Genomic DNA, 25,702 nt, shown 5'->3' with positions numbered 1-25,702 from the left:
GAGTTCTGGGGATTTACAGCACTGAATCAGGACTTGCCAGAGGCAGCATTGACTTAAGACACTCAGCACTGGGCAATGTCAAACAGTGACCTCCTGAATTTTATCCTTCCTACTCAAGGGACAATGAACAGCAAGCATTATACAGGTTCCAACATTATTGAATGAATACTTGAGCAAGCAAAGTTTCCAAGAGGAATGTACAGAATGGATATGGAGTGCTGTTGAAATTCACATTCCTTTGTTTTCCAACTCACTGTCTAAAACTAGACCTTTAATCAACCCAACGCTGTCCTGCCAGCTGGCAACAAAAACAGACTCTGGCCTTTGAGCTCCACTGTGCTTCACTGCGGGGACATCCACCCTGGCAGGCACGGGGACATGTCTCAGAATGAGTCACTTGGCCAAACATTTTCACATGATTGCAATTGTAATGAAACTATGTGATACGGAGATGTCAAAACCCAGGTATTCTTTTTTAAAGTCATGCCTGATCACTTAGTAAAAAAAAAAAAGTATCTAAACAATGCAAGCTGTTTGTCAGGCTTGATTCTTTACTAGTTTCTGCAAACATGTGAGGTTGTTCTTTATGTAAAACCTACTAATTTACATAAGTGATGCAGTCTTTAGCACAAATACAGTTCATTCCTACCTAAGTTCCTCCAAGACAACTGTGTTGTCATATGGCCCAAGGACCAACTCCCCAAGTCTTCTGTCATCGCCTGTAGGGTGGAATGTGACTTTGTAACCTTTCACTTCCCCAGGGGCAGGCTCCCAAGTCACTCTGAAACTTGACATTGTTGGGTCAGAAGTTTTGAGGTTTCTTGGTGATTTAAATCGAGAAGCTGTAAAAATAAAAGGTTTTAAGAATAATTTCAGGGAGTGGGGAGCCAGGAAAGGGGAAATCATTTGAAATGTAAATAAAAAATAAATCGAATAAAGAAAAAAGAATAATACTACAAATAAGATAGGCTTAGGTGTTTTGTATTAACTCCCACAAAAATATGTGTGTATAAGAAGGGTCAAGTCTAATAGAACAGCATGTCAGGCTCAATAAAAGCCCTGAGTTCTGCAAGAGCAGCATACACAATTCTCATAATTCAAATGAGTTTGGGATTGATAAGTTGGCAGAAAGATCAGTTCACAAGGAGCTAGATTTGCAAAACAAGTAACAAACTAAATAGACATCCCATCTAATAAATATAATTTAATTTATTACAAATATAAATGTTTGCATACATGGTTCCAGAGCTTAAATTCAAGGACTCATTCCTGTTGGGTAAATACTCTGTAACTCAGGCATAATCCCCAGCCCCAGATTCAATTAAAATATTTATCATTCTTTTATACCTGTTGTTCCTGATCCTTGCCTAAGCTTCCCTTCTCCTGTCTTATACATTGGGAGAACTGTGATGTCATATGTGGTCTGGGGTTGAAGTCTCTTTAGCACGGTCGAAGTGACCGTGGGCGGCACCTTAGCAACCATCTGTCTCCCACCACCTTGAGGGCGGTATACAACTCGGTAGTTGATGACTTTTCCCGGGGCTGCTTTCCAGGTAACTCTCATCGTGTGTTCTGTTTCTTCATCCACCTTTAAGATTTTGGAATCTTTAGATACTGTGAAGTAAAAAAACAATAATAATAAAGAACAGCATGTTAAAGGAAAACGTATTTGTCTGCCTCTTCCTTCATGTAAGAAGAAGTTCTGGATTCTAAGTGTGGACACAAATGTCTTGCTTAACATTGAAGTCTTGGTTTCGTGATGGCATGTGAGCCTAATCCCAGCATGGCCTCAGTAGAATCTCTTGCTTTATCCAGTTAATACTAAAAAATAAAAGTTCATATTGCAGGGATTTCCTATCTGCATTCTAGAGATTTTGGAAAGAAAAAAATCAATCTCCAAAGATGTGGTTTTAGATTTTTGGTTGTCTTTTATCTGTAAAGAATTCCTCTAGTAATAATGCCACAGGAATGCTAAAGATCAAAAATACAGAGCTAGAAATTTTATTCAGGCCTTTACAGAAGCTGCAGTCTGTAAATGACTGGCCAGAGTTAGTATGATTGACACTAACCTTCTCATTGCTGTTTGTATAAGACAATGAACACAAAAAAGGCAATTCTGACACCTAAAACACCTCAAAAGCTAGCAGATAAAAACATATACATCAAGTATTTTCTAAAGTACTGTGGCTTAATATCAATCTAAGACATAGCTGATATCATTATTAAACTAGCTCTTTGACTAATATTTCATATTATGAATACCTGTCAGAAATAGATCATAAATATCTTCAAACAACCTATATCCCCTTTCTTATAATGACTTAACTAGCCAGATCATTCAAGTCAGTGCAAGATTCTTAAGACTCAAAGACTCCTAAGTACTTTTAGAAGACACTAAGGTTGAAGGAAACAAAATCACCTGTCTTTCCTGATTTTCAAAGAAATCTTTATGTTCAAATGGATAAAAGAATCATAATGAAACAACTTTAAAAGGGAGAGAATAAAAACTTTGTTAAAATAAATTTTAGACAATGAACATCAGTTTAGTCTAAAAAGCACCAATGGTCCCTGGGACGTTCAGCACAGACTCAGCCTGACTCTACAGTTAGCCATTTTGTTGCTGGAGTGTTTCCATGTGCCAACACAGGCAAGTGGGATCCAGATGGAGCCCCACGGTTTCCTTTAACTGACAAGATGGTGGGAGTCAACACATCCTGGAACCCACAGACAGAGCACCACTGTAGAGAACATGCCACAAATTGATGCTCTGAAAATACACAGAGCTTTGAGTCCCAGACCCAATATAAATCAGGGCTAAGGATGATCTTACACAGTGAGTCCTAGTCAGCAAGGATTATATAATGAGACACACACACACACACACACAAGGAAAAAGAAAATAAAAAATAGTGATCGAAAAGCACAGATATGCACAAGGTATCCTTCTCTGCCTGCACAGACACACAGCTTTCTCCATTACCCACACCACCAACAAAGAAGTTCACTTCTTGAAATTACTGAATATATGCATTGTCACTTTAAAATTAGAAAGGAGAACTAAGAAGTCTTGATGCCTCCTTCCCCAGTCAAGAGATGATAAATGACAGTTCATAATTATTCACAAGAAAAAAAAAAGTAATGAAACACAAACCAATCCAAGCCACAGGAAATTGAGTGGGCTTTTGCATTGATTTCACAAAGATGGCAGAAAAGGAGTATTGAATCTATGAGGACTCTCATGTGAATAGCATAAACAGCCTCACACATCGTTATCTGACATCCTTGGGTGGCTAGGCACTGTGTGTGGTACTCTACTGTCATTTCCTGTCACTCTTGTGGTACTATGAGAATAGAAATGTATCGTCTGTGTTCTACAGATTAGGAAATCGACTCTTGGAGAAAGTGAAGGCTCTTGCCCAAGATTATACAACCAAAATGTTCCTAAATTCTATTTGTCTATGTGGGGGCTATGTTTTCACTAGTTGGGCATCCTTGCTAGCTGATCTTTTTACCAGAAAAAGAAAATGGACAAATACATGTAGCTAGAAAGAATTCAAAACTGTCCAAATGTGATATTATTTTTCAAATCAAAACCTAATTTGAACCTAAACCACACTCCTTAAACATCATTAATGTTCAATGCTTACTACCAAGTAAAGAAAAGAAAACCCTCCGTGGTTAAACTGCATGTCACTTGAGCTGACTAATCATAAGGTCGCACCAGCATGCATCCCAACACACCTGGGATGTTACCTACATTCAGTTGTGGCATCTCCAGTCACAGGCTCTCCTTCTCCACTGCTGTAAGTTGCAAAAACTGAAATTTTGTACTTGGTCTCTGGCTGCAGATTCTCTATCATAGTATGAATTGCATCTCCAGGAAGAGTTTTCTCTCCAGCCTCAATATCGTCATAAAGCGATTTCCATGAGACCCTGTACCCTCGAACCATTCCTGGAGCAGATGTCCAATAGGCCCCGATTGATGTGTCTGTGATGTCTTTGGTAACTAGATTTTGAGGTGAACCACGTTCTGGAATAGAGATTAAAAGAGTAGCCTTTTTTAAATTTCAACTGGATAATTAAGTACTCATTCATCCCAGTACACAGCCTACCATACTGGACTCAAAGTCAACCTATCTAAATCTAATCGTTCTTTCTGAGCTTTGGGGATCTTTTTAATCAGTGGAACAAACTGATGGACGGAAACTGCATGGTACACAATTCCTAACTATCAGCCTTGTCCATGTGCTCGTTTGTCTTGCAGAGTTCTCTAGGCCAAGGTTGACATCCTAATTTGGAGAAATACGTGGTTTAAAGTTCTTTCCAAAGGGAAAAATATGTCTAAATGTCAATATTTTATCACATTTCTGTGTGATTTAGGGCATAGCTCACTGTTCACAAAGGTTGCCAAGTTCTTACCAGATTTTATTTCTGTTCTGCTAGTTTTAATAATCTCAACTTTGTTATATGAATTACAGTTAATACAATTGTACACCACTTGCAAACCTAAACTCCCACAAATGCTTCCTGGAGAGACTTTTACTTGCATATTCAATTCAAAAGCATTCAAATACAAACCTTCATCATAGATTAACTCCAATGAAACTAAAAATCACCAATACTCTGGAAAACTTAAAAGTGGTTAGTCATTGAAATAGGATACACCACTTATTCTATCTAATCAAAACTGTCTGCTAATATATATATATAATTATTCATATACTATTATATATATACTAGTATACATTATACACATACTATTAAATAAAAATATAGAAACCTCAACTTAATAATAGGCACAGATGATTTCTAATAAAACCCTCACTTTACATATTTTATATGTAATATAAATATACTGGTCACTTTATATTGGCTGCTTTCATTAGAACTTATGCCACACTGTGACATAAATATAAAACTATCTGCCTCTTCAGCATATATTATGCATGTAATTGTTTTACATTGATATAAGCAATAGTGTACATATTTTTTGAAAGCTGTAATTGTCTCAACTCAGAGTGAAAATTAAAATTTTAGAACTACTTATAAACAATTAAGAATAAGCCAAAAGTAAATACAATGATTAACAACAGCAAAGTCAGTCCACACACTTCTCATACATGGTAGACATTAGAGGGGACAGATAAATAGAGAAACTGGAATACACACCAGACCCTAACAGAAAGCTTATATTCCATTATAAATAATTTTGAAAGTGAACAGAACTCTCATCTCTGCAAGGAAATTATCTGCATATGTCACTGAACCCAAAAACACTTATTTTCAAGAACATAGTGACTTCTTTTCCTCAGCTAAAAAGCCCTTTATAGGAGTATTTGCTGCTTGCATGGGAATAACCCTATATTTTCTTTACTTGCGTAATATGAAAGTGCATCTTCAAATCACTAGCTTCTTGGCTTCATTTGGTTGTTCATTGTTTTCTACTTGTTTTGGTGACTGATTTCCCACAACTCCGTTAAGTTTCAAGTCTGCAATACACTCTTCCTTTGCTTACTATAGATCATTTTTCCACCTGTGCCTTTGCTTCTGAATCTCTTAGCCTGCAGTCAGAAGGGCCACTGGAAAATGAACTCACTTGATAGTCACTTTGTATTTAAATAAGCATTAATGCATTAATGATATCCTCCAAACATAGAGAATAGCTTAAAGTATGGGAATTTTAATACCACAAAAATCACCAACTTCTGCTTTCTCTAAGGGCTGTTTTTCTCCCCCATGTTCTACAGCACTGAACTTGTAGCATTCTGTTTCCATAACAACAGGCATCAATCTCCCAAACACAAGCAAATGATTTCACTATGAGAAAAATAACAGGAAGAGAATTGTGGTTGAGGCAAAAATATATTCACAGAGATGTTTCTGTGCTTAAAGCAAAACAGATTCCAGTTCACTAGACATGTCTTCCCATGGGCTTAACCAACTATTTTAACACTCAAAAGATGAGTAAACCTAGTACAAAAAGCTAGTAAAATCACAGTAAAGATCTTTCAAGGGAATTACTAGCATGAAATTAATTTGCAAGAAACTCTTTAAGATACAAATGCAGTAGCAACTAAAAAAGTGTTTCCGTTCTCACTAAAAGCACACCAACAATGACTGAAATGGCCTCAGAGAAGATTCCCAGTTTCAAGGAACAGGCCTTCGAGTCAAGAGTTTCTGAGTGACTTGTATGAACATTGTCTGCAGACACGCATTCCACACTAAAGATTTAAGTTCAGATCCCATAGAGAAAAACACCGCAGTTCAGAAGCCAAGACTGAAAAGACAAATGTTTCAAACTGGTTTCTTCTATCAGTCAGAATGATAAGAGTACTCCTCAATGCTAAGTGTCTTCTGTTCTCAGGCATACTGACTGACTGCTGCTTTGTCTACAAAGTAGGAGGTCATGTAGTCTAATGAAATACAAGATACTTTTTAACCCATGGTTTTTGGAGGAAAGGATAATTCTATGAAGAGAAAGTTTTATCAGACCTGTAACCTACAAAGTTTTTTGTTTACTTGCTTGTTTGTTTGTTTGTTGTTTTTAAATAAAATCTTGGTTTGGTCAATCATCAGATTACCAAAAATTGAAGGAACTATATAGGAAACTGTAGTGAAACAGGCAGGAAAGGGGCTGGCACGCGGCTAGTGTTGAAGTTAAGTGTGCAACCAGCTGAGTGCATCACCAGCAAGCTATGTCACTTCCTAGTGCCTTGGCAGTAAAACATCTGGATCGGGTACATAGAAAGGCTTGGAGAGGCAAAGCTCATCGCTGCTCGTCAGAAGGAAGACATGAGGCTGGGTCTAAATAGTACCAGTTCCTAAAGTCTCTTAAATCTGCCCTGTGCCTCATCCCTCTATGACTCTTTGCTCTTCTGCATCTCCCCTCCCTCCACACATGCCCGACTCTCCTTCTGGTCCCCTCTCAGTCCGTTCTGAACAAACGGAGCTGTTTGTTCAGAAGACACAGGTGGCCAGAGTGGCAGTGACCTTTCACTCCAGCTCTGGTCCAGAATAACAGCTCCTGGAAAATGAGGAATTTGTGATAAGCAAAACTGGACAAATTGTGAGTCGTGATGAGAGCCTCTGAGCCTGTGTGGTGATCTCTCTGTTGTATGGTTACAGCATAGTGTTATGCACACCAAACTGACTCTCGGAGAACTGGAAGGTGATTTAGCTTATCATCACAGCCTTTCCATCTCATAAACTGGGGTTCGGGATGACTCCCTCCCGTCTCTCTGCCCCCATCCTGTCCCAGAAGAAAATGGCTCTCAACACATTTGCTTTTAAACAGTCAATGACACTCTTATGGAGTTTAATCAAGGTGCCATCTAGGCAGGCTTTGCTTGTTTAATATGCTTCTACTTTCTGCCTCCAAAAAGTTCCAGTTATCAGTAACTACCAGAAAATAATTTGGTTAGACTAGACTTGAGGCAGGTGTCCATTTTTAGAATACATAAGAGGAGAGAGAAAGAGAAGACAAGATAAGCAGGAAGTCAGAGTCTGCTCTCCAGGCCAGTGCTCTCCAGACCAGAGGCAGTGAGCACACCCCACAGGCTCCATTCCTTCCTCACTATCTTGCCGAGTTGAGGACCACATGTGCTGTAGAGGTTGCTCCCTCCCTTCTGTGAGCTCCCAGACATTTGCATTCTGGTCCTACAGCTTGCACAGGGTCTATCCCAAGTGAATGTCTCTCAGTCGTGCTTAATAAGTCTTGTAGTGCTGACTTTCTCCTGCCCTGAGGTGCATACCTGCATTCTCTCTATTCCATTTATCTCTGGAATAGAACCTACTGTGTGTGTTTCCATGTCTCTTCCTAGTGCCATCACTTTCCTGCCTTTGATTCCATCTCAGTTGTGTGCCTGTGCGTTCTTCCTGGGGCCAGGTTAATACAAGGAATAGGAGAGTGCTTCTTTCGTAGATTGAAAGGTGTTAAGACTCATTCGGAGTTTAAAATCTTGGTATTCAGTCAAAGAGAAAAAGAGACTTTGAGTAGTTGGTCCTAAACAGAGCATGCTAACATCCGAGGATTAGTGAACATTGCAGAAGAGACGTAGAAAGAATGAAAGCGGGGAGGATGGGACAGGCTGTGAAGCGCCATCTTTTGGACAGGATTCAGTCATTGCAGTCATGAACTAGCAGCGGCTATGGCTTCCTGCATAGCGTGCACAAAATCAAGCCAGTTGATATTTTAACATGGAAAGGGGAGGGTCCATGAGGCCCCGCCTTTAGCTAAGGAGCCATTGGTTGTTATTGACAACTGGGAGAGGGAGATTCATGTTTCCTAGGCATTGGCAGATTGTCTGTGCTCAGGCCGATAAGCCCATGCCCATATGCATTGGAGTAGCACTGATTGGACTCCAGGAGCTTATATTTTTTAATGAAGATATGAAAGTAGGAGGATGATGTGTTCAGTGTGGGAAGTGAAGTGTCCATGATCAGTGGGAGGAAAGTTAAGGATAGATCAATTAAGATGCATTATATACATGTATGCAATTGTTTTAAAAAAACAAATTAAGAATATTCTTTAAAAACAATTTTGATGTCCTTCATTTCTGTTCTGACTATAAATCATGCGTGTATGCCTGTGAGTGTGTGTGTGTGTGTGTGTGTGTGTGTGTGTGTGTGTGTGTGTCATGTCTGCTTGCATTGTCTCATTGCTGATGCTGTGGAAGTTAGCAGACAGGTGTATTTCTCATGATCTGAACATCGACAAAGAGTTGAGTTATACAATTTTTTCCGCATGCTACGCCAAAGAACGAATGTCTCATTTAAGTAACTTTCCTATGTTTCCTTAGCACTTTTCCATTCGCCTTCCAAAAAGGAAATGAGCATCCAATTCAAACATAATTAAAATATAAATTAGCCGACGACGACGACGATAACTGAAGAATGGATCACCCTGTAATGAAGCTGTGTTTCATCTTATAGACTGCTCCAGCCAGCCTTCACTGGATGTCACACAGCACTTTCAGAAATAGAAGTCCAATTGAAAATGTAATGTAAATGCTCCTCTAAATCAATTTGTCTTTTCCGTTAGAGCTCAGCTCTGGAGCCATCCAACTTTCCACAGCCGACTGCAGAAGACCTGCTCCTGGATAACATAACATTCGTGTGGAAACAGAACCAGAACCACCTCTCCAGAGGACAAAGTTCACTGTCAGCAACTCAATTCAACTACTTAAAGGCAGAAGCAGTTTGTAAATACCTAACAACTAAGTTGAAGTTCAGTTTCAGAACTGCCCGAGTAGACAACTCTCTTCCCTGTTTATTGCCTCTCCAAGTCTGGCTTAGCTTTATTCCTCTGGGGAGCAATAAAACCACAGAAAAGAAACTGGATTGGCATCCCATGGTCATGATAAAGTTCCCTGGCAATGTCAGAATGCTTATACCCCACAATGTATGATATTTTTTAAACTATGAGACAGCAGTAAATCTAAGAAAACAGAGAGGCCTTGTTTAGTCCACCTTGGAGAAGCCCTTGTAACTGTGCAGAAGACAGAATCCCCACACTGTGTTGAAAACCTCACTGTAACAAAATGTCAGCTGAGTCAACTTGGTTTGCTCTGTAGGAAGCCATTCATGGGTCAGGCCCTAGCAGGTCGCTACAGTAACTGAAACAAAGGAAATCCTGAAAAGGCGTGGTCTCCACAGCTGGGAAATGCTCAAAACTCCGAAACAGAACTGTATTATCCCCAAACTGATATTTTCATTCACTTGTGGTGAATCTCTGAATCAAAGATAAGCATTATTCATTTAGATTTATCAAAGTAGTCCCTACCCTCTCAAGTCCCAAGGGTGACTAGGAAGGTTTCTATCCAGACTCAAAGCACATTTGCATGCACAGCAGTGTTTTAGTAATAGCATTAAGCCTATCTACTCTAATGACAACAACGGGGGTTGGGGACAATATAAATCAAACTTAATGGCTTCTGCTCAGATTCCTCTGAAGTTCGGATCTGAAATAGTAATAAACTCTGCCTTTGTGATTCTATCACACAACAGTCCTAAGCCAACCATGAACTCCCCTAGTGCCAATGCTAATAAATCTCTCTTCCAGAGACAGGGGAATTTTCAGATCATCGGCTGCATTTCAAAAGGAAAAAGTACTAGGAAACAAATTCAGGTTAGAGACAGTTGCAGACCATGCAAAGTATTCTAAAAAGGGAAAGGCAGAACTTTCATTCTTTGTATTGAAAGCCACGTGTTCTCAAGGTAATCTGCAAATTTTTCAACCTACAGAAGCTCTTGCTGGTTGACTCCCAGCCCTGGATAGAAGATACATTCCTTCAAGGTCTGCACTGACCACTGCCTCTCCCAGGAGAAAACCAGATTAGAAAACCAGCAGCCCTCAAAAGCATTTGCCTGGCTCTGCCCTGGGCTTTCCACTCCCCACAGTCGCCATCATATCCTATTCCTGTATATGGTATGTGAATTTGGCTGAGTTGATATAATAAAATGAAATGGAATAAGCAGGGACAAAAAAAAATCTATTATTTTAATTTAGCCACAGCAATGCTTCCACAGACTCGTCAAGTTTACCACGCATAATGCAATGGAATAAATATGTTCATAAAAACAAGAGGACAGCACTTTTGTAATCTTCAGGATAAGCAGAGGACTCTAATATAAAGAAATCTTTGATCAACACAATTTAGTTTCAGAATCACTATATTTTTAAGTTAGTTCACAAACTATTTTGCTTTTTTTTTCTTCTCAATAAATAAGAAACTGTGCCTTTTTTGAATTTATTTTACTTCCTCTGCATCTTCCTTGGAAATAATTTCTGGTCATATACATGTAAATGTGTGTATGCCAACATTCATACATGAAGATAATTAGGAAATTGCCCTATGCCACTTGTATAAAGTCATAAACTTATAAACAACTACACTACCCATTTGTCCTAAAAAAAAATCACAGGCCAAAAAGAATGTGTTTTAAAAGCGCATTTTGCTCTTTGAGAGTTCTAGGACATTATTCTTGGTGGAAAATAATTTTTAAAATCAAGAAAGATGGGTGACACAAGACTCCAAGGAACTGAACCATCAACCAAGGGGCACACATGGTTCCAGCCAAAAATGTGGCAGAGGAATGCCTTTTTGGGCATCAGTGGGAGGAGTGGTCTTTGGTCAGGTAAAGGATCAATAGAGGCCACAACAAAGGTAAACAAATGGGGGGGAGGAAGTGGGGGGGAGGGGAAGGACTGTATCAGGTAGAGGGACATGTACATGGAGGCAGGGGGTGGGAGGAGGGGTAGGGAATCGTTGGGGAGGGGGGCTTTGGGGGGGGGAAAAATTGGAAAAGGTTCTACCATTGGCAATATAAATGAAGAAGACACTCAATAAAAAAAAGAAAAAAAAAAGAAAGATGGGTGACAAAAGACCATTTCCTAGACTGGATTCAACTATTGTAAACATCAACAGGCGTTACCTGCACTAGACTTGGTGTCCCACACAAGACTGGCCTCCTCAACATTAATCAGGGAAAGGGGAGAGAGAGCCTCCAAGCTAATGGCTAATGACAAATTCTGGGAAAGGGGGAGCCACTGTCTTCAGCTGTGTAGCCACTACTAATCCACAACAGATAGCTCCAAACCTATAGTCAGACGGATGACCCTGGTGCATCTCAATAGATCACAAGACAAAACAAGGAGGCATGGATGTGTGAGAGAGAGGGTGAGTAGAGATTATAGGGAGGGGTGCAAGTCCATGTGCAAGGCAGCAGTCCATACATGAAAGCGTAAAACAAGTGAACAATAAGAACTAAAGTTATTGCAGAAAGTTTAGATGGAGTGTGAATGTATTTTCTAAAATCTTGAGGACACAGATGAGGATTATGTGTTAAAAGGTCCAGTCACAAGGGAAAGTATTGATTCCAAGAATCTCACTATATGGAAGAAATCTTGGCAAATATAATCTACACCTATTCTGTAAAAAAATATATAATTTCAAACTTCATACTTTTAAAAATATTGTCTGATCAGTTTATGCTGGAAGCCTCGAAAACCTTGTGAAGAAATAAACATCAAAAGGTTGTACTGGCTGGTTTTGTGTGTCAACTTGACACAGGCTGGAGTTATCACAGAGAAAGGAGTTTCAGTTGGGGAAGAGCCCCCATGTGATCCATCTGTGGGGCATTTTCTCAATTAGTGACCAAGGGGGGAGGGCCCCTTGTGGGTGGTGCCATCTCTGGGCTGGTAGTCTTGGGTTCTATAAGAGAGCAGGCTGAGCAAGCTAGGGGAAGCAAGCCAGTAAGAAACATCCCTCCATGGCCTCTGCATCAGCTCCTGCTTCCTGACCTGCTTGAGTTCCAGTCCTGACTTCCTTTTGTGATGAAAAGCAAAGCAGAAGTGTAAGCTGAATAAACCCTTTCCTCCCCAACTTGCTTCTTGGTCATGATGTTTGTGTAGGAATAGAAACCCCAACTAAGACAAATACACACTTCTTAAGTACTTTGGATGTTCTTTCAGATGCAAAGACTACATGTTTCTAGTGCTTGCAGTTTGTTTCCATGGTAATTTCCATGTCTACCTCTCATATTCAAACTTTGTATGCAGCCCATCAGTAGCTTTGAACTACTACTGAAGCTTTGCCTTTTAGGCATGAGCTCTGAAGTTACTAAGCTATTTTATAGATAGTATTTTACAGTTCCCCAAAGGTCTCCCCAGCTTTCTCCCATTTGAGGTCCATAGCAATCCTAGGAGGAAAAAAAGAGGACCATCATTCCCCTATATAGAAGCAAACTGAGTCTGGGGAGAGGGGTCATTTCAAGGTCACATAGATAAGGGGCATAGCCAATGTTCTTCTGGTTATTAGTTCTTTGTATATCGGGATTTGATATTTTATTTAAAACCTCTGCTAAGAATGGATTCTGGTGACTATTGAGATTAAACTCTTTATTACTATTATTTAATCTTGTTTTATGTGCTCTTAATTCTTAACTAAAATTTTATTTACAATCCGGACTATCTTTACACAGGTGTTGTCGCTGATGGTTACAGCACTGACAGCCCCTCTTCCCTGCTCCTTGTCCCAACTGACATTGGGCTCTTTGCCCAACTCCACTGGTTTGTTGCACTCGTGATCTGCTTCAGACTAAGTTTCTCTCACCATCATTTCACATAAGCAATGTAAAATACAATGATAAAATAATATAAACAATAAGAGCCTATGGTGTGGTCTCATATTCCTCAAGCAATGGTGAATGTTTTATGAAAAAGATGAGTAGTCACAGGAGCAATAAGGAAGGCAATGTGTGAAGCAGAGACTGAAGTAAAGGCCACCCAGCGAGTGTCCTACCTGGGAAGTCATCCTATAAACAGTCACCAAACCCCGACACTACGACAAGAAGTGTGTACCAAAAGGAGCATGCCATAGCTGTCTCCAGGGGGGCCCTGCCAGAGCCCTACAAATACAGAGGCAGAAACTAGCAACCAACTATTGGATTGGGCTTGGGGTCCCCAACAGAGGATCTGGAGGGTGGTCTGGGGGAGCTGAAGGGGTTTACAGCCCCATGGGAAAAACAATGACTTCGGACACCAGACACCCCAAGACTCCCAGGGACTGAACCATCAACCAAGGGGTACACATGTTTCCAGCGAAAAATGTGGCAGAGGAATGCCTTGTTGGGCATCAGTGTGGGGAGTGGTCTTTGGTCAGGTAAAGGCTCAATAGAGGCCCCAACAAAGGGAAATGGATGGGGTGGGGTGGGGTGGAGGGAGGTGGGAGTGTGTCGGGTAGAGGGGCATATACATGGAGGCAGGGGGTGGGAGGAGGGGTAGGGAATCTTTGGGGAGGGGGCTTTTAGGATGGGGAAAATTGGGAATTGTTTTACCAGTGGCAATGTAAATGAAGAAGATACTCAATAAAAAATGAGTATATAAATCATGATTTAAGGGCTTTCTATAGAATACATATTTATAAATTAAAATTTTATGTTACAAAAAAAAAAGAAAAAGAAAGAAAAAGATGAGTAGAGGCAGAGAGTGGCCCCATATATGGACCTTGAGAGTAGAGACATGCATGACCATGAGACCTCTGAAGGCTCGAGTTTACATGCTTCCCATGATCCATCGACTTGAATGTTGCCCACTTTATTCATTGCAGCAACCCATGGCCTTACATCAGTTGCTTGCCCTATATTGCAATTCAACCTGCTGATTTATAGTATTCATTTTCAATACACATTCCTTTTAAGAAAGAAAAGACCACAGATTCCAGATTTCATTCTCTAAAATGCATGCAGCTTCTTCATGCAAAATCACACACAGCCCTAATATTCACCAGAACTTGCGACCTTAATTACCTTCAAGTGTTGATCCTTTTCCAGAAAGGGCCTCACCAGCCCCAGATGCATACAGTGCTGTCACAGATAAGTCATACTGTGTCCCTTCCTTCAATTTCCTCAACACCGTGGTGGTTGTATCCCCTCTCACAGTGACCTCCTGAGTTTCGCCTCCTGCTGCTGGGGTGTATGTGACAAGATACTGCTTCACTTTTCCTGGTGCCCCACTCCAAGACAACTTCAGTGTTGATGTCGTAGCGTCAGAAACTCTTAGGTCTCTTGGATTGCCTCTGACTTTATTTAGAAAAAAAAAGACTGTGTCAAAGGGCATTATTTAATACAAATGACCTGAAAATACCCATTTTTTTCATGTGTGTCATATTAACTTTATATCCTATGTAATGACTCTATGGCAATATAAACCACTGCCTAGCTAAAAATTTAAGCATTGCTAAATAGGATCCTAAATGATAATGAACAATGAACAAACATCTAATTACTCTTCTGTGTTTACACAAATCAAAACTTCCATGGAAGCCGGATGTAGTTCCACAGACCTGCAATCCCCACACTAAGAAGGGTAAGATAGAAAAATCAAGTGTGAGGATAGCCAGGGGTACATATTGGTACTCTGTCTCAAAGCGGGCGAAAATCTTTGGAGTAAAATCTGGCCTCAGAATCTTCCACATAAAATAGTTTCCCTAAAGCTTTCCCACAATGGGAACAGGGTGATGGGCTTTGTTTCCATGCAGTTGTCGTATTTTCTCTACCTTCTTCAGTGGCTGCATTTCCTGTCAGTGGAGGGCCAAGTCCCGAGGAATATTCAGCAGTCACAGATATTTCATATTTTGTGTCTGGTGTCAGGTTCTCCAGTGTTTTCCTCCTCTGATTGGCTGGGGTAGTAACTTCTTTGCTTTCTCCACCAGAAACTGGTCTGTATCTAATTCGATACCTTAAGACTCTCCCTGGAGCTTGAGACCAGGTAATTTTAAAACTGTCCGTAGTCTCATCTGTCACCTTCAGGTTTCGTGGTACTCCTTTTACTGAAATTTAAAAATACATCCATTTTTTAAAAGCTATCTGATTCTGTGAGTACAAAAGGTAGTCTTTGAACATTAATTGTAAGATTTTTCTAACTGAATTCCATGACCAATTTTGTTTACAAGCATGCTAGTTACAACATACATTTACCCAGACCTTAATACATCCTGAAAATATCCTGCAAGTAACTTCTTATTTGTATGACCATTTAACATAGAGGAAAAACTAGACTATATACATGAAGAAGTATATGACAAGCACTTGATGGACGTCACTAACTACAAATCTTGAAGTTGAATTGCACTATGGATAATACAGACTTAGGGTCTTCATGAAATTGAATTGACTTTATGTTTGGAAAACATGCTCAAGAAGGAAGATTGTCCATATGGACAGCACATTCAATAAAGGTAAACTCATTCTCAATTGACTGGAGTAACACTGTAGTGGAATGTGGTTGTGTGCAGGTAACAAGCAGAATTAGACATTTACTTAAAATTTCAACATGTCGTGGAACTGGAGAGATGGCTGTGTGGTTGAAAGTAGGACCTAGGTTGATTCCCACCACCCTCACTGCAGCTCACAACCAGCTGCTGTTCCCAGTTTTAAGGTTATTAGTCAGTCTCTTCCAGCCTCTGGGGGCACTGCAAACACATAAAACTAAAATAAATAGATCAAAATCTTAAAAGAAAAATTCAACATACCAATAGATGACTCCAGATAGAAAAGAAAGGAAAACAAAATGAATCCAGCAATAAGCAAATATTTGGAGAGTGATAATGTATAAATTAATCACAGCACTGAGAAGGCAGAGGCAGGTAGATCTCTGTTGGCTAAAGGCCAGCCTGGTATACACAGTCAGTTCCAGACTGGCCACAGCTAAATAGTAAAACCCTGATACCTTCACAAAAAAAAAAAAAAAAAGAAAGAAAGAAAGAAAAAAGAAAGGAAGAAAGGATGGAAGGAAAGAAGAAGGGAAAGAAAGAAAAGAAAGGAAGGAAGGAAGGAAGGAAGAAAGAAAGAAAGAAAGAAAGAAAGAAAGAAAGAAAGAAAGAAAGAAAGAAAGAAAGAAAGAAAGAGAGAGAGAGAGAGAGAGAGAGAGAGGGAGGGAGGGAGGGAGGGAGGGAGGGAGGGAGGGAGGGAGGGAGAGAGAGAGAGAGAGAGAGAGAGAGAAAGAAAGAAAGAAAGAAAGAAAGAAAGAAAGAAAGAAAGAAAGAAAGAAAGAAAGAAAGAAAGAAGGAAAGGTTGATTCAGAAAGACCAAAGAAAGAGATGAAAGAAAGAGAAGAAAGAAAGTTGTATTTGGCAACCATTATCCATGACTCATTAAGCATGTCAAGAAAAAAGACCAAATTAGTCAAAAACAAATGAAGCAGAATGACTAATGGCTATGAATCCTGGTCCTGAAGTTTAATGAATGAATAATCTGAGCCATTGTTCAGCAGTTAAACATGACTACTTATTAGCTTATTGAAGTGCCTAAATATGATAATCCATGGTTAGTATAGCACATGACACCTAGTAAGAGCTCAAAAAGCACCAGCTTAATTAAGATGTTAAATGTTAAATTGACTATTTACAAAAGAAACTTTAGATGCCACAATTTCATGAAAAACAGTAGGGCTGGCTGCCAGTCACCAGGCTCTTCTGTGGTGGCCCAGTGTCTAAACAGTTGAGTATTTGTGAACACACTGGCCTCAATGCAAAACTCCCTCCTCCCGCTTCCCACTTTCTCTCCTCCTCCTTCTCCTCCTGCTCCTCCTTCTTCTTCTCCTCTTCCTCCTCAGCTGTTGTTGTGATGGTGGCAGGTGGTGATGGTGGGAGGGGGGGTGAGAATGAGAATGTAGTGTTAACTTCTACAGTTTCTTTTTATGAAAAAAACTGTGACAAAAAAATAACTCTATAAGCAATATTAAAGGGAAAACCAGTTCTCCATAGCCAGAAGCAAACAATGTCAATATATTTGTCAGCAATGTAGTTTTTCAGCCAATTAAAAGAATACTAAGTGCAGAAGAAATTAAAATAAAACTAGTTCTGCACTAAGAATACTAAGTGCAGAAAAATTAAAATAAAGCTAAGTGCAGAAAATACAACTTTAAGAGTTTGGATTAGAAAATGTTTAATCTCAAGGCTAGTACCCTAAAGTGACTAATAGTCACTTCTGGGCCTTCTGCTTCTTGCTACAGAAAACTTTCTCTCTTCTGTTTCAAGAGAGGGCTGAAATAAAACTGTCCAGCACCCAGCCCCTCAAACCTTAGTGTTCTGGGAGGATGCGAATCAGTCAGTAGAAATATGGTGGTCTATTTGTACCAAAGGATAATGGAAGTAAATAGGAGAATGAAATTCAACAGTTAGGCATTTAGGTTTTAAAGGCTTTCAGACTTGTCTTTCTACTTGAGCTGCAGTGGGCATTGTAAGCAGTCAACAAAAAGGCAGAAATATCTTAAGTAAGAAGATCTGAGTTATAGAACCATAAAAATAAATAGATTAGGTACTGTAGCTGGCCTGTTGCCAGAACTATACCTATAACATGTACAAAAGGAAAATATCAGTCTTCTTTTAAAAATGCTTTAGAGATGAAGATTCCCTAATTCTAATAAGGTATGCAATGTGTGATGGCTCTATCTTCAAGTGCTTCTGTACACATCTTAAACTCTATTGATGCCCCTTTGGGATTTTTGCACCAAAGCAAAATAGAGAAGTGAATCTACATCTCTTGTAATTTATCATTGTTTCCGTGTTAAGAGTGTTATTTTTTTCTTAGCCGTATTAAATACCAAACGAAATTAATTATGCCAAAAGGTATTCAGTTCTATTCAGTAAAGAGGACACATCTCAAACACTAGAATTATTTCACTCATGTCCCAGCAACACTATTCACAATAGCTAAAAGCGGGTAGAACCTGAATAGATGAGTAAACAGAGCATGATGTATTTGTACAATGAGATACTAGTCATCCCTGAAAAATGAAATTCTGCCCAAGTGTAATCGCAGAAACCTTCAATCGTAGCACTCAGGGGTCAAAGGCAGGCAGATATCTGAATGCTCAAGGCTGGCATGGTTTACATAGCAAATTAAGGTCAGCCAGAGCTACACAGTGAGATCCTGCGTCAATAAGTAAATAATAAACAAACATGTAACGTGGATGAGTAATTAGACAAAATGAAAGAAGTCATACTAAGGAAAAACATCTCATGATCCCATTGTATACAGACTTAAAGCAATCAAATTCAAAGAAACAGAAGGTAGAATGACAGTCCAGCAGCCAGGGAGTTGGGAAATGGAGAACAACTCTGGCTACAGGGTTCTGGTTCTGCACCTTCTACATACAGATGATGGTAGTGACAGCTGTATGAGGTCAATATATCTGTGCAATTGAACTGTGCGCCTAAAGATGGCTGAAATGACTAAAAAGTTTTTGTTTTTCATTTTAATAACATGTACTAAAAACAGGTGATTTATTACACTATAACATTGTTCTTTAATTAATTGAAAAGTTTTGGAAAAACATAGGAGAACCCCTCCTGTACCTTCAGCCGTGGTCTCCTCCCCAGCTACAGGGACACTGAAGCCATCCTCATACTCTGCCGTCACATTCACCAAGTACAGGGTCTCTGGTCTCAGGTTGCTGAGAACAACACTGGTGCTGGAGGCTGGCTCCACCACTGTGACCTCATCATCACCAGTCACGTCCTTGTATGTGATGTGATAGGAAAAGACATTGTCTCCAGCAGGGGACCATTCAGCTTTGAAACTATTAGCAGTTACTTGAGTAAACCTCAGATCCTTTGGTGGCACATAAGCTGTTGAAAAAGAAAGAAGAAAAAGAAAGAATTTAAATTTTTAAATCTATGAAAGGCTTATAAAATAGACCTCTTGACTCTGTGCTGCTTGATATGCATTCAGGAGCAAAGTCATTGAAACCCATGCACGTGGTCACCGAGAGAAGGCTTCCCTCTTAAAACGATGTCCTGATCATTTTCCTTGACTATCCATAACAGTGATTATATTGCATAAAGAAAGTAATAAATTAAAATAAACTTGAATGCTGAACTTCTCAAGACAAAGCATTAATAAAATAAATATTTCCCCACAAGTGTATATTTAGATAGTGGCAGATTTTAAATGAACCATAACAATTTTTCCATTCATCCTGGCACTTGAATATTACCCCTTGGTGACAGGTAGACAGATATTTCAGGGTAAAACTAAGGAATTTTCTGGCATATTAATAATTATAGTAACTAGGAAGGGGCATCAGTTGGGAAAGCATTTGTCATGTAAGTATGAGGAACTGACTTGACCTCCACAAATCCATACGTGTGGTGGAGTTCTTCTGTAATCCCAGTGCTTCTACAGCAAGAGGAGGGACTTACAGGTGAGAGAACTCAGTTTGAGACCACAGGAGAGTCAACAAAGGACTGCCTAGAACAAGGTGGCCGTTAAAGACACCAGAGGTCACACACACACACACACACACACACACGCACCATGGCATGTGTGTGCCCATCATGACACACATATATACAAAAAAAGGATGTTTTTTGGAATAGACTTATTAAACTAAGCATGCATTAAACTAATCTTGAAAAGAGATGATACTTATTACACACTGTCCTTTGAAGATTTACAAATGGGACAGATATGAAAGGATAAACTTACCAACAAAAAGAGCTAAATGTGGAGATGATGCAAATACACTAAAAAACTTGAGGGTTTATAAAGGGGGGGGTGATATTTTTAAACAAGCATTGGATAGCACAATTTAGACAAATCAAGAAGAAAGAATAGAAAATTCTGGATGTGAGGTATCATGCCCCAAAACAACCAAGAAAAAGAATACACAAGAAGAATTCAAAGTTCTGAGACTGTTTTAGTTGCTTTGGGTTCAAAGGACCCGGATCTGTATTTGCACAGAGAAACTTGGTTAAGTGGTTGTTTAATCAGCTATGACAAATAGGTGAAGCCGGGTCCTAGACGTCCTTGAGGATCTAAGGGAGGAAATCTCCTTTAGGGTAAGCAATGTTTTCCACCAATAATGGAATGGTATGCATACCCAGGAGAAAGTTATGTGTCAGCCCCAAGTATACTAAGTCCCATGGTTTTTGATAGCAGGTAGAAGTTTCCTTGTACCCAAGGAATCAAAGAAGAACCCTACGCAAGGTTTTAGAACTCAGAGGATCTACCAACCTTTCTTCTTTATAGCTGCCAACTCTTGCTCAATTCTAAGACAGATGGACTGTGTGAGTTCAAACGATATCCTCTGAAAGGCGTCAAAATCCTCTACTGTGAACACATGGGTCTCAGCAGGAGGAGAGGCAATGGCTTCCAGTTCTGAGCGCACAGCATCCTTTACTCCAACTGCGAAGATCTCCACGTCTGAGTTCCTGAGTTTTATCGCAGGGTCCCTGAAAGCATCTGATGACTTCCCATCTGTGATGAGAATCATCACCTTCGGGACGTTGCTTCTGGAGCCTTTGTTAGGCACAAATATTTTCTCTCTGACATAAGTCATTGCTTTGCCTGTGTTTGTGGATCCTCCCCTGTATGGGAAGGTGTTTATTGCTTTGATTATATCTTCAACTCTGTTGAACTCCTTCAATGTGAACTCAGTGTGAGGGTCTCTGCTGTACTGGACAAGGCTTATCTGCACTCTGTTTGGAGAAATCTCAAAACTTTTTGCAAGAACTTCTAAAAAGGCTCTGACTTTAACAAAATTTGCAATCCCAATGCTATAGGAACCATCAACCAAAAACACGATGTCGGCTTTTATATCCACACCACGTGAACATTCTGTGGAGAGAAAGAAAATCTATTAAACATCAACGAATAAAATTAAAATATAATAAAATTAAGATATAGGTGTTTCTAAATATCTTGCTTTCTTTGTAAGTCTGTTTCTTTTCAAAAACCGCTACAAGGATAGAGAGGCAGCTCATTTGGATAAAGTGCTTCCTGAGAAAGTGTGAGAGCCTCAGTTTGGATAGTCAGCACCCACATGAGAACCAAGGGCGTCTGTAACGCTGTGCTGAGGGCATGAAGACCGACAGATCCTGGGGCTTGCTCTTGCTAGCCAGCCATTCTAGGCCAGTTCCAGGAAAACTCCATTGGAGGACAGATAGAGGGGGGAAAACTACTGCAGATACTGTGTTTAAAACAAAGTCTGAACTAGTAGACCATGGTGTGGTATTCCAACCATAGCAACAAAATGGCTACCTTACCCACTTGAACTTTCATGGGCTGCGTCTTCTCCATGACCGAAATGGGCTCACTGGATGTCAGGCCCTTCATGGCAAAAACGCTGATCTGATATTCTGTGTCCGCTGAAAGGTCACGGACATTGAGAGTGGTCGTCTGAGGCCCCACACTCAAAGCGTGATGTCGGCTTCCCGCTGCCATTGGTGTGAGGAGGATCTTATAGCCCGTCACAGCGCTGGGAGATGGATCCCAGCCCAGCCTAATATATTTTGATGAGAGTTCTGTGACTACCAGATTTGAAGGAGGCTCGATGACTAAAAAGAAAAAGGAGAAAAAGAAGCATGTGGTGATTAATAATGGGGTACAACTCTATTGGGTTGTACACTTGGACCTTCAATTCTTCTTATTCAAATTGACTATGTCTGTATCAAAAAGTGTTGGCTGATACCCTTTCTCCCTACTTCCATCTGTAAGAGTACTACTGTCAGGATTTTACTTAGTACGCTGAAAAGTTTGATGGGGAGAAGAAATATTATGAATAAATTGATGAAAGTATATTTATGTTTAATCCTCTGAATCCAAAATTTACATTTTGAATTTCGCATTTCACTTCTTGTCTTTATTTTCATGTCCCAGTTTTCTAGTTATTCACAACACTCAATACAGGCCCTGAAGAAAGATGGTCACAGCTGTGATGTGGTCATCGCTACCCAGGCAGGAATGTTCAAATAGGGGCACAACAAAAGCCTTGCCTGGTATTGGCACTCACAAGGCTGCATTTCACTAATAACTAACCCATTTAAAGTAAAAAAAAAAGATAATCCAAGTAAAGTGAAAGAGGGCATATAGATTTCATGGTAGTACAGACTCGGGTGAGGAAACGTTAACCATTAGACAGTACAGCAACGGAAAAGATTCAGAGCCTATAAAGCATTGAGAAGCCTTGGGAGAAGTAAAGCCAGGGCACTTATGAAACTAGATTGGAGATGGAACCATGTGTGAGCTATACTCAACCATTTGTCAATTCCTGGAGTGCAGTGAAGACAATCATGCGGAAGTAACAGGGGTTCCGGTGTTCAAATGGAAACTCATAAAATATCTTTTTGAAATACCTCTTCTCTCCTCACTGTACTTAGAAGTAATAACTGATAGAAATGGGAAAGCTTTCCAGATGTGGCAGTATCAAACTGATCTGATCTTTGAAAGATGCCTAAGGTTTGAACACATTAGGGGGGCAAATGAGAGTGGAAAGTCCTTGTCCTTAGGCAGCTGACAGAAGCAATGCTGTCACTCGTTTAGGTTCTAGAATGCTAAAAATAAAAAAATAAAAAAGTATCTGCAGCCTGCCAGTGTTTAAGTTTGAGTATAAAATAATTAAACCAACTACCAGAAAAGCCTGATTCCATAAAACTACCAGGAAAGCATAGGCAATATAGAAGTCTAATCAATGGACGAGGGGAATCTCATGAGGCCCCACCCCTAGACAAAGAACTGTAGACAACTAAGGAATGCTGAGAGTAGAAGAAATTGATTTTCCTAGAGGCAGCCCCCTAATGTTCACCCAATACCAAGTGGATCCTTGAAATCATATACACATGTAACATTAAACAGATTCAGCAGGTTGTATTTATGTATTTATGCATTTACACACAGGCACACAAAAAAAAGATGTAACAATAACAAACAAAAATAATCGATTAACTTGAAGAAAAACAAAGAGGCTTAGGGAGTGTCTCGGAGGAAGGAAAGAAGAGGAAGGAAAACTGTCATATTTTAAATATTTTTAATTAAAATTAAAATATTAAATAAACTATATCTAATCAAAACATTCCCCTCCCCTCAAAAATGTTTAGGAATTTCACAGTAAAATAAAAAATTTGTCAAATCTTCCAATGGAGGGAGAAAATAATTCCAAGATATTAACAAGATAGAAGTCTAATCAATGGTCGAGGGGAATCTCATGAGGCCCCACCCCTAGACAAAGAACTGTAGACAACTAAGGAATGCTGAGAGTAGAAGAAATTGATTTTCCTAGAGGCAGGAATTCTAGAATTGAGACACCAGTGAATTCAGACACCAGTCAATCGATGTGTCTATTCTAGAATGTCTGCAAAGCAGGAACTGCTGTCAGAAAGGGCTAGCACATATAACCCCTCTCAAGAAACAACTACTCACCTTCCTCTCCACTGACTAGCTCACCAAGTTGCTCATCCACTCCTGAACACACCTGGGAGATTATCTCATTCTGGATGTCCACAATTGCATCAAAGTTGGCCACATTGAACACGTGGTTCAGGGAAGGTGTTGATGCAATTTGTTTGAGTTCTTTTGCATCTGCAGCTTTAATGCCTTAAAAACAAAAGGGTGGGAATGTGAGAAAATGGGAAGCTGCAAGAATCTTTTAACAATATTTCTTAGTCTTGTAAAAATGAAGATATTTTAAGCCTTTTTAATTCGAAATCCAGAGTTGCTTTGGCACTTGCCTTTAATCCTAGAGTTAGGAGGCAGAGACATGAAGATTTCTGTGAGTTCAAGGCCAGCCAGACCTACATATTGAGACCCAGTCTCAAATAGTTGACAGATAGATTGATGGAGAGAGAGAGAGAGAGAGAGAGAGAGAGAGAGAGAGAGAGAAGGTATATAGGTAGATAGATGATAGGTAGGTAGGTAGATGGTAAGTAGGTAGGTAAATAATAGGTAAGTAGGTAGATGGTAGGTAGGTAGGTAAGTAGGTAGATAAATAGGTAGGTAGGTAGGTAGGTAAATAGGTAAATAGATAATAGACATGGATGATAGTAGATTAAAAACAAATGTTCAATGACAAAGGATTTTATAATTTCAAAAACAGTGACCAGCCAAAGAGAAAAACAGTTAATGGAGAGAACCTCCGTTCTAACTATGCCATTGCTTGTCTTTGACATCTGTAAAGATAATATTTTTTTATTACAAAGTGCTGAATGAGCTGGAGACCTGTGAATATTTCAAGCACTGTGTAATGCCGAAAATGCATAAAATCCACTTAATGATAACACAAGGAGGATCTTTATTAGAATCACTGGCAGAGTGTTCTTTGAAAAGTAGGGACCTGGCAAAGCCTGTGAATACCAGCTCGCTTAATCCATATGCTCAGAGAGTTTTATGAGGAAATAGATAAGCAGAATTTTTACTCAAAGACAACTTGGCAAAATAGTTTCCTATAAAATGCAGTCAGCACTTTTGACTGCGTCCTTCTTTGAGGAATCAACCTTCATCTTCTTAAACATCACGTGTATGGAAGGAAGGCTAGAAAGAAAGTGGCCAGTCAGACCTAACCTACCCAGAGAGAAAACCTCAACTCCTATGTTCCGGAGCTCCTGTGCTGGAACTTCTACTTCGTCCTGAGACTTGCCATCCGTGATGATAATTGCCACTTTAGGAAAGCCAGCTCTTGAGCCAGCAGATTCAGTGAAAGTATTTTTAACTAAGTAATCAATGGCATCCCCTGAAGGAAAAAAAAGAAATATGTTCATTGACTCTAGACACTCGATTTTGCCAAAATTAAAGACTGAGATGCTAATTTCAAGGGTGCTTACTATATAACCAATTTCTTAGATTTCTTTTCAAAATAAACACTTGGTATATTTTAAACAGTAATAGAATCTCTAAGACATACCTGTCATTGTGTTGCCACCTTTGTATGGTATTTTTTTAATTGCAGCAAGCAGGTCTTCTCTTCGGTAATACTGATTTAAGTTAAATTCAGTCCTGGTATCTGAGCTGTACTGAACAACTCCAACCCTTGTCTTCTCCTCCCCAATGTCAAAGGCAGACACGAGAGCAGCCATGAAGTCTAAAATGTACTTGAAATTATTCCTTCCCACACTCCAGGAGCCGTCCACGAGAAACACTAAGTCGGTCCAGGCACTGACAGAGCACTCTGAAATGTATTTGACATATTTTTTTAAGTGATGAAATCAATCAAACACAGCCTAACATTGCAAAAATCATCATTAGAATATATCTGGCCCATTGTTTTCCACCTACACACCTAAAAGAATATACAATCTTAAAAGCACACTGAAACAATTTTAGTGCACTAATTAAGATCCATGTATGGGACTGAATGCCTTTACATTGCTATGCACGATATTCTGTGCAAAGAAATGACTACGCATGTGATACACCGCCCAGAATCCTG

The 25,702-nt window shown here is 39.6% G+C and overlaps 1 protein-coding gene across 2 annotated transcripts in view; it reads right to left on the bottom strand.

Moving 5' to 3' along the window:
• The window catches only part of Col12a1 (collagen type XII alpha 1 chain), a 120,947-nt gene that overhangs the window by 80,610 nt on the left and 14,635 nt on the right, over positions 1-25,702 (bottom strand). Inside the window, exons 6-16 of one of the 2 annotated variants that reach the window (XM_052187756.1) lie at positions 25,178-25,441; positions 24,842-25,006; positions 23,701-23,874; positions 21,549-21,839; positions 20,518-21,120; positions 18,858-19,130; positions 15,057-15,329; positions 14,308-14,580; positions 3,758-4,030; positions 1,348-1,614; positions 650-842 (exon numbers count right to left, since the gene is read on the bottom strand). The exons of the other annotated variant lie outside the window; for it this stretch is intronic. Coding sequence (XP_052043716.1) covers positions 650-842; positions 1,348-1,614; positions 3,758-4,030; positions 14,308-14,580; positions 15,057-15,329; positions 18,858-19,130; positions 20,518-21,120; positions 21,549-21,839; positions 23,701-23,874; positions 24,842-25,006; positions 25,178-25,441 — 3,049 coding nt within the window. The remainder of the gene's footprint in view (positions 1-649; positions 843-1,347; positions 1,615-3,757; positions 4,031-14,307; positions 14,581-15,056; positions 15,330-18,857; positions 19,131-20,517; positions 21,121-21,548; positions 21,840-23,700; positions 23,875-24,841; positions 25,007-25,177; positions 25,442-25,702) is intronic. 2 annotated transcript variants of the gene reach the window in all.

This window comes from Apodemus sylvaticus, chromosome 7 (genome assembly GCF_947179515.1).
Source record: "Apodemus sylvaticus chromosome 7, mApoSyl1.1, whole genome shotgun sequence".
Lineage (NCBI taxonomy): Eukaryota > Metazoa > Chordata > Mammalia > Rodentia > Muridae > Apodemus > Apodemus sylvaticus.
This window is presented reverse-complemented; position numbering and strand designations above follow the sequence as displayed.